We start from the raw sequence: 9824 nt of genomic DNA on the forward strand, positions 1-9824 counted from the left end.
CGGGAGTAATGACGTAAACTACTTGTGTGTTATTTTCACATCTGCACGTGGGCAATTGCGACGTACTTGACACGTGATCGTTTCCGCCTGCCCTTGAGTCTTACGATTAATAAATAGTGATATGAAATTACCCAGTGTACAATAATGATGTTAGTAAGCAATTTTATACTTTTCCAATGATATGCTTTTGTTCCTGAAATGTGCTGAAGTGGACTTGTGAGGGGCGGAACCTATGCTTACAGTGTGAGAAGGCAAGCCGGACACACAATATCGTCGGACGAATGAACGTCGTCAATAGAACGTTGAGTAGCTAGTTTCATGGTTTTGGGATTTGTTTATACTGTACAGTAAGTACAGAAGTATTTTAGCTAACGGTAACAATATGCTTTGAAATACTGACATTTTTAATAACTGACGTGTGGAGTTGAAGGAAGAAGCTACTTTTTTTTTGGAGGGGGGGTGACATTTACGGACTGAACTCGAAGTGAAATAAAATGAATACAGGTACATTTCATTTAAAAAAAACTATCAGTGCACATGCGTTACTTTACATACAATTAGTGTATGGTATTCTGATGTAATTGAAAATGTTTAATGTTCTTATACGTAATTTAGGTGTGCAACTTCCTGTCTCTGCTTTGCGCCTCCTGGTGTCACCAATTCAACTCGTATCTGCAGCAATCTGGCAGACCATAGAGCAACGAGTTGTGGCTGATTATGGGATGCTCGAGGATTTTGTTTCCATGGTTACAGAGCTTGTTCCAGAGCTGCTTACAAACAGTCAGCGGACGCAACTCATCCTGGGCCTCAGAGCACAGGTACTGTCACAGTAGTATTGTACTAGTCAACTTGTAATTATATTCATACACATAATTCAATTCTTTAATGATTTTAGCAAATCCTGGAGTTATGTCAGTTGGAAGAAAAGGCTAATTTCAATGTTATGGAGCAACACCTGGACAGGATGAACATCCTTGTCAAGGTATTCAAATGCAATTGAGATGAGTTTAAAGTCACCCCATTTGAAGTTCATATGACTTCATTGCACGAGTCTCCTTATTTCTGCTGCTCATGAGGTTTCACAATGTCTCATAGACCTCTTCTGCAAATGGCCATGATGATCCATGCTCAACTTTTGTGGATTTTGTGAAACACTTGCTCAACAATCCTGCTGAGAGGAAAAACTTTTTTCTTGTAAGTGTCAATGCTGTAAAATGGACAGGTTTGGGGCGATACACGTCATAATGAGGATCTGCTGGCTTGAATTTTATTTCTGAACAAAAGAGAGTTTTCAGTAACATCCATCCATTTTCCGTACCGCTTATCCTCACTTGGTTTGTGGGCATGCTGGAAGCTATCCCAGCCATCTCTGGTTGAGAGGCGGAGTACAACCTGAATTGGACACCAGCCAATTGCAGGTTTATAATTAACATTTTAATGGATACAATTTGCAAGTGACGAACATTTTAACACAGAGCTGAAGATGACAGTATGTTATTGTCTAATAGTTGGGTGAGAAATCAACCCATTGAAACAGTCAAAATGGAAAGATATTATTTAGAGCTTTTCAGCTGCAAGAAAAAATATGGGAAACCTTTGGACTTAAGTGTTCTCTGCCATATTGCTTTTCATCGTTCTCACCCCTGCTATTTCATGGAAGTTTAAGCCATTTATTATGTTTTTTTTATTTTTTTACAGTATACCAACTCTGTAATGGCCTTGCATGTGGGAAAGAGCCACAGTCACAATATACTGTTTGGCCATTTTTTTTTAATGCAGGGGGAACATTAAAACACAAACAATGAGCACACGCATGCAGGGGCTGCTGTTGGCCACAGCTCAAGCCTCGACACTCACAAACAGACTTGCCGACATCAAATGGAACCCCACGATGCCCTGCCTCTTAAAAGGCACATTCATCTAGCTTACACCCACACACTACAATACATACAATATTTTTCTACAATGTGTTTTTGAAAGTGTCTTTTTATACCTCTAATTGTGTTTAAAACATGCGGGAGGCGTAAAACTATTGGGGAAGAAAGTTTTTGTATGGTCTCTCTCTGTATTGCAGATTTTCACCTGTTGCTGGTAGGTCTGGAACGAATCTATGGGCTGAAATATCTGCCACCGGGAACTGAATTTGAGTCATTTATATTTGAATTTCGAAACTTTAATAATTGTTTTAAAAAAATGAATTTGAATAACATAATTATATATATTTTTTTTTAAAATTTGAAACATTGCATTTAAAAAGTGAATCTGAATGCCATAATTTGAAACTATTCTAATTTTTAATTTGAAATTGGGCGGCACGGTAGGCGACTGGTTAGAGCGTTTGCCACACAGTTCTGAGGACCGGGGTTCAATCCCCGCCCCCGTCTGTGTGGAGTTTGCATGTTCTCCCCGTGCCTGCATGGGTTATCTCCGGGCACTCCGGTTTCCTCCCACATCCCAAAGACATGCATGGTAGGTTAATTCAAGTCTCTAAATTGCCCGTAGGTGTGAATGTGAGTGCGGATGGTTGTTTGTTTGTATGTGCCCTGCGATTGGCTGGCAAACAGTTCAGGGTGTCGCCCGCCTCCTGCCCGATGATAGCTGGGATAGGCTCCAGCACTCCCGCGACCCTTGTGAGGATAAGCGGCTCAGAAAATGGATGGATGGATGGATGGAATTTGAAATTGAATTTATTAGTTTGGATACTTCAATAAACTTGAAAATGAATGTAAGATTTTGTCCGTAATGATAATGCAAATGATATATTTTCACATTGTTTGATCATTTCAGATTCGGTTCGACATAATCAATTTCAAATTAGCTGTGACAGACATCTGGGTCCTTTAGAAATAGCAATCGATCGGAAATACACAGATCTTCTCTCCGGCCATTCAGTGCTTTTGTTTTTGAGCATGTCACATAAGGCCTCTCTGGAAAGTCAAATCTTATAAGTAACTACAGTATTTTAAACTTGATACCACCTTTCCTTAACTTTTGGGGAATGCATCATATGGTCAGAAAGAGATAAAAAGGTGCTTCCTTTCGAACATAGGAAAGGACAGTGTACTGTAGGAACATCCATCCATCCATCCATTTTCTGAGCCGCTTTCTCCTCACCAGGGTCGCGGGCATGCTGGAGCCTATCCCAGCTGTCATCGGGCAGGAGGCGGGGTACACCCTGAACTGGTTGCCAGCCAATCGCAGGGCACATACAAACAAACAACCATTCGCACTCACATGCACACCTACGGGCAATTTAGAGTCTCCAATTTTCATGGATGTTTTTGGGATGTGGGAGGAAACCGGAGTGCCCGGAGAAAACCCACGCAGGCACGGGGAGAACATGCAAACTCCACACAGGCGGGGGCGGGGATTGAACCCCGGTCCTCAGAACTGTGAGGCAAACGCTCTAACCAGTCCGCTACCGTGCCGCCCTATTTCAAATTAAAAATTAAAATAGTTTCAAATTATGGAACTATGGAACATATCTGGAATTATGGAACATATCTGTAGGAACATATCACACCGAATTGACTACATCGGTATGTTCAGGTTTATTTTTTTGTTTATAATTTTTTTTTTTTTTAATTTCCAACATAACCTCATCCAGGCATTGAACTCCATACCCTAGTCTTTACTGACACAGTGGGGTAGAAACAGCACATATCGATACAGACAGCACTGTTTCAAATGAATTTAGGGGGTTTATATGAATGAGCCCTGTCCATTTTTGGGATATTTTTTTTAACTTTGATATTTTCCACCACCGGCAAATAAGTTGAAGGCAAAGGTTAGAGGGCGGAAATTTGGGCACACAGTTTTGAACAAGTTAAGCTTTTAAAGTCAGCTGGGATAGGCTCCAGCGCCCCGTGACCCTAACCAGGATAAGCGGTGTTGAAAATGGATGGATGGATGGTTCCTGAACAGAACCGATATTTGGCCAAAACCTGATTTATTACTGAACAAGGGCGTTCGTGAACCGAGGTTCCACTGTACTTTTTGTAACCCTTTCCAGCAACCTTGTAAGTTAATAATTCTTAATAGTGCAATAAGCAGTAAGCAGTACGGAAAATGAATGGATGAAGGTCTCGTGAGAGCTCATTTGTACATGGCATGGTTCACATCAGGCAATGCTTCTTTAGAATACAAAACTCAAATCTCCTGCGTGTTTTTTTTTTTTTTTTTTTGTAGGCCAGCTTTAACTAATGCCACCAATCTCTTTATATTGATCAAACTTAAGTTAGGTGACTCCGATTAGCTCTGTGAGAAGTCAGTAACTTAGGGGTTCACATACCTTTTCAGCCCTGCAATGTTTACATGGTGTGTCCAATAGTTTACTGGTATTAGTTTAAGCATACTTTGTTTGTCTATTGTTGTGACAAAGATCAGATCACATTTTATGATCACTTTCTGCAGAAATCCAGGAAATTCAAAGGGTTCACTACTTTTTGTTACAACTGTGTGTATTTTGTTGTGATCAGAATTCTCATACGACATTTGCAATTTCACTCAGAGAATGTAAATCTAATAACAGTATTTTGAAAACATTAGCATCTTTTTTTTCTGTTAAATTCCTCGGGACTAAACATGTTATGTTTCTTGTCTTCAGAATGTTTTTCCCAAGGAGTTTGGCCCATCATATAACAAGACTCTTCAGTGCCTAATGGAGCTCTTTCTGTCTAGACTTCAGGCATTTCTTCCTGGGAAAACCTTCCAACAGGTACGTACAATAAAATGTAAATATATTACAAAGACATTGGTTATACTGTACTCGCAAACACATTTATTTTCATTTAGGTTGCCTCCACTTGTGGTGAGGTGTCCTCTGTTCTGGGAGACTGCTTGAAGTCCATATGTAGCTGTGATGAGCTTAGAACTCTGCTTCAGTATCACAAGAACCACAGCCAACTAGGACACAGTGGGAAGTCTTTTTCAATTATTTAAAACTGTAAATAAAAAAAATAAAAAAACATAATTAGACCTTTTGTTTTTCAAATTTTGCAATCTGATTTGCCAATTGATTGGCTTCTCCCACCTACTGTTTAAGTTACCATATTTGGTTTCTTGTCTTTGTAAAGGGCTACTAATGTACATCTTAGACTTAGTAAGCCAGGTATTTTGTGTAGTCATTGGATGGTGAACTACTATTTGAGTAAGTAATTAATTAAGCACCAAACCTTTTGTCACTTTACAGATATTTCCTCGGATGGCGCCTACATCATGTCTGCTCTCAAGTGTGCTGCAGTAAAAGATCATTGCTTGCAGGAGACCTATGCTTGCAAATCTTCTCGACATAGAGAATCTAAAACAACCAAAAGGGATCAGCTCAGGATAGAGATTGATGAAGCTCATGAAACGGTAGAATGTGATTCAGACGAAATCACCAACAGTAAAGAAAATGTCAAAAGTCAAATTAATGATGTCTCTTGTCCTCAAATGGATAGCTGTGTTCAAGGGAAACCACTTGCGGGGTCATTGCAGTTTCGACCTGTGCGTCTGAACCGAGGACTAAAGAGGAAAATGATTTTGGTGGAAGAGAAAAAAGGACTTGATGGTAAAGAGGATCTCCCTATTCACAAAGCTGTTTCCAGTCAAATAAAAGCATCTGTGATGAGACCTTCCGATTACTCTGACAATGAGGACAATGGAAGCGAATATTCCTCCTGGTCTTTCTATTCAGATGAGGACTCTCAGAGTAATCAAAGTTCATGGTCTGACTACTCTGGTGACGATGTGACTCCTGTCATTTCATCTCCCGACTTCTTAAATGAGGTCACAAATGAAGACAAATCTTCAGCAGCTACCAGCACAAAGCGAATCGCCAGCCAAAACAAAGTTCCTCAAAAAAAGTCTTGTCAAGTCAAGTGCTTCATCTGCAATGAGCAAGTGAGCATCAATCTGAAAACTCACATAAGAACTCACTTCCCAGACGGTCAGTATACCTGCCTACAATGCAATACCAGGTTTAAACTATTCTCATCCCTGAAGACGCATTTAGTAAGAAAATGTTACGACTATGCTCAGCACCCGGTAGATCTTAGGCCGGGCCATGATCTTTATAAATGTGACCGTTGCGAGAAGGCCTTCAGGTACAACCAGTCACTGGAAGCCCACAAACGGACCCACAACGAACTCTACTGCAGCGTGTGCAGGAAAGTCTTAAAAGATGCAACTACATTAGAAAGGCATAAGGCCTCCCACACTGGGTTTCAGTGTACTCGATGTGAAGAGTCCTTCACTCTTTTTAAGCCCTTGCGCAGACATTATCAACATTTCCACAAAATTAGCAAACCCTTTAAATGTAATAACTGCCCCAAAACATTCTCCAGGCTTGAGTATTTAATCAGACACGAATGGAGGGACACTGGTCATCTGCCATTCCAGTGCAATGTTTGTGCTTTAAGATTTAGAGGTGACTACGATCTTATGTCGCATCAAAGGGTTCACACAAAGGAAAAACCCTATCTCTGTGGAGAGTGTGGGAAAACCTTCTCCCAGAAGCCCAATCTGCTGCGGCACCAGCGTTTCCTCCACAGTGAGTCAAAAAACGAAAAGAAATACTTCTGCACTGAGTGTGAGACATCCTTTAAAGAGAAAGGAGCTCTGATACAGCACCAGAGGCGGAAACACCTCAAGGAACTGATACGCCACCTGTGCCCGGACTGCGGGAAGACGCTCTCAGCATCAAACATCGCAAGACATAGGTTGATCCACACAGGAGAGAGACCTTTAAAATGCACAGCTCTTGATTGTAACAAGTCTTTCTTGTCAGCTACTGAGAGGAAGAAGCACATTCTCATGCACCACTCCACTGAACGACCGTTCAAATGTGATACATGCGGAAAGGGCTTTGTCACAATTGGGTTACTTAATGAGCATTCTAAGAATCATTCAGGCAAGAAGCTGTTTGTATGCGACATCTGCATCAAGGCTTTCCCAAAACGCTACAGCATGATTAGGCACAAGAAGCTTGTGCATACGTCTACAAGTTAAAGGTGCCATATTTTACCACATTTTTCGATGTAATATTGGTTCTATGGTGCCTCAGTAGACATGTGAAATATGAATTTAAATCATCCACGTATTTCTGAGTTTCAGACGTTTTTCTCCCGAGAGGCCTGAAATCAGGTCATACGAATTTCTCGAGTTTATCTACATCACTAGCCAATCTCTCCACTCCCGAGCCAGCACTGTCAACATAACAAACACGTATGCTCTCAACAAGTGGGTCTTCTACACGGAGGCAACCAATCAGAAGAAAGGGGGCAGTCTTATCCAAATATGGACAAAACGGATCCAAAATAGAAGTAGCTGTCCGACGGGCCTTTTTTTGGACACTCATATGACAAAATCGAGGTGTTTTTTATTTTTAATGAAATTGACACTTTTAAATTAAGTCCATGTTAGAGAGGTACTCTATGGAGGTCTAAATAGCGAAAATATTGTGACCTTTAAGACTAACAAAGACAAACTAATACAGGGACTCCTTGGTTTATTAACGGACTCTATGCATGCAAGCACGTCCATATTTGGGGTTAAGGAGGCATGCTACCTTACAATCACCAGGCAAACACATACTGAAAACAATGAGAGCTGACTATTTAAACCACAGGTGTCAAACTGGTGGCCCGGGGGCCAGATCTGGCCCGCCACATCATTTTATGTGGCCTTCGAGCGCGTGCATCGACTTTGTGTTTCTTGCTAAAATACCAAATTGGCTTCACACAGATTTTTTATTACCAACCCCACTTTTAAAATAAAAAACTGTTTTTACTGGCTTTTGATTTCAAAAATAATTATCCATTAATTTGTGTGTATGTAATAATATGAGGCAATCATACATTCATATGGGGTTGCAGCCATAACGGCCCTCCGAGTGGAACCATAACTGCGATGTGGCTCGTCACAAAAATTAGTTTGACACCCATGATTATTCAAAGCATACTCGCTGTCAGCTGGGATTTCGTAAAGTTACAGTGAATGATGTACTAAAGACAGTATAGTATTTAATTTCTAAACATTTAAATGTATTAAAAAACACTGAAAACCATTGTAGAAAATACTGTATGTATTAGTGTGTTTCTGTAAGACTGATATTATGGACCAAACTGAATCATAAATCAATTTGTGCATTTTCTGCACTGAAAATATGAATAAAGGGATGGAAATTTTGAAACTTGGCCTTGCGCACCAGTGGAGATTTCAGCATGACAACAACCCACAGCACATCACAAAAGTAGTGACGAAATGGTTAGCGGAGAAAAACTAACATTTTGCTGTGGCCCAGCCAGAGTCCTGACGTGAATCCAATTGAGAATGTACGGAGGGAGCTGAAGATCAGGCTGATGGCTTGCAGACCCTCCAACCCGAAAGAGTTGGAGTTCATTGCTAACCATGAATGGGCAAAAATAGCAGTGTAGACGTGCAAAAAGTATCACAATTATATATCACTTATTTGTTGAGGAAATGTTTTCGTCAGTCAGTGACCTTTTCAAATGAAATTATCCATTTCACAACATGCCAAGGAGGTTACAGAGGACAGAAAAAAAAATGACATGAAACAGATTACATAAGACAATGTATGTTGTAAAGTTTATAAAATGATTTTACAGCTTTTTGGTTCATACAATTCGATATGGATGGGAAATAGTTTTCCTATATATATATATATATATATATATATAAAGCTCAAAGGAGTTTGTTTTCTTATGTGTAAATGTAAATCTATGAATGTATAATTTTGATAATAAAGTTAAATAAAATTGTGAGCGGGCGGTCATCATATTCAATAATACCACATTTTTCCAAAGCAAGGAGTAGTGGGGTTAAATATGATCAACTGCTTTGTGTATGGACAAGATCACAATAAATGGACCGATGTTTGTTTCCACAGTTGGTATCTATCTTTCTGAAAGCTTTGCAGGTAGTAATTGGTTGGATAAAATCTGTCATTTTATAAGAAATCTCTTTAATTTTGTTTGTGATGAAAAATGTATGTGGCAGGAACCAAACCTTTTCCCAATTGATGTTTCCTGCAAAGGTAGACCAGTATGAAAATGCAGGAGGTGTGTCCAAATGTTCTTGCTGGTAGAAATGACGAATTACTCTGTTCTTATTCCCGCTGTTGCCTGTAAAGCATGCATCTGAAGTTTGACTGATTTAGGAGCTTCTGAAGAGTGCAATGATACATGGAGGGGGAGGGATGTCATCATGTCATCAAACACAATAGAAAAGTCTTTGGGAGAAACTGGGCAACCACAGTGATTAGGAAATTCAGTATATGTACAAACTATCCATTTTGGTTAAATAATTGACTAACTGGATGTCAACGTCAAACCAGCGTTGTAGAAAGATTGACTTATGCTTATAGAGTTCGTCTATTGTTCCATATGATGAATCAATGAGGAGTAAAGTTTTGTTTGTACATTAAGTTTCCAGGATAGTAAGTAGCATTTGCTTATAAAGTAAATACAGTTTAAGGGAATTTTGTTTTAATTAAAAGTGCAAAATAAACTTTAGACCACCAACGGGAGAAACAACATCTGGGGGATGCAGTTCCATACAGATGCTGGACATTGGAGGAATTGCCTAACCCATTTGATTTTGATAGTGTAATTTAGAGCTGAAAAGTTCGCCCCCCCCCCAAAAAAAAAATCAGGCCACCGGTACAATTTTTCATGACGTCCTAAAAAAATCCATTTCCGGGACGAAAGGTCGTTAACGAATGTTCGTTAACGAATAAAAACGAGACGGAAATGGCTGCCAAAGACGAGATCCAATCAGAACTAACTCTGTTTGAAGAGGCGGGAGGTGTTGACAAGCCATCC

General features: G+C 39.9%; 1 protein-coding gene across 4 annotated transcripts; it reads left to right on the top strand.

The window, feature by feature from the left end:
• The first annotated feature begins 265 nt into the window (after positions 1 to 265).
• Positions 266 to 8871, top strand: LOC133417834 (zinc finger protein OZF-like). 4 transcript variants are annotated; one of them, XM_061705977.1, is made up of 7 exons: positions 266 to 504; positions 616 to 818; positions 896 to 982; positions 1096 to 1194; positions 4607 to 4717; positions 4795 to 5355; positions 5442 to 8871. In XM_061705977.1, the coding sequence occupies exons 6-7, from the start codon at positions 5339 to 5341 to the stop codon at positions 6988 to 6990; spliced, it is 1566 nt and encodes a 521-aa protein (XP_061561961.1). In that variant the 5' UTR covers positions 266 to 504; positions 616 to 818; positions 896 to 982; positions 1096 to 1194; positions 4607 to 4717; positions 4795 to 5338; the 3' UTR covers positions 6991 to 8871. The 4 variants fall into 4 exon arrangements, with proteins under 4 accessions (XP_061561961.1, XP_061561959.1, XP_061561962.1 ...); XM_061705975.1 differs by having other exon boundaries at positions 4795 to 8871; XM_061705978.1 differs by lacking the exon at positions 5442 to 8871 and having other exon boundaries at positions 4795 to 5410.
• The last annotated feature ends 953 nt before the right edge of the window (positions 8872 to 9824 follow it).

The sequence above is a fragment of the Phycodurus eques genome, chromosome 19 (genome assembly GCF_024500275.1).
Source record: "Phycodurus eques isolate BA_2022a chromosome 19, UOR_Pequ_1.1, whole genome shotgun sequence".
In the NCBI taxonomy this organism is placed as follows: Eukaryota; Metazoa; Chordata; class Actinopteri; order Syngnathiformes; family Syngnathidae; genus Phycodurus; species Phycodurus eques.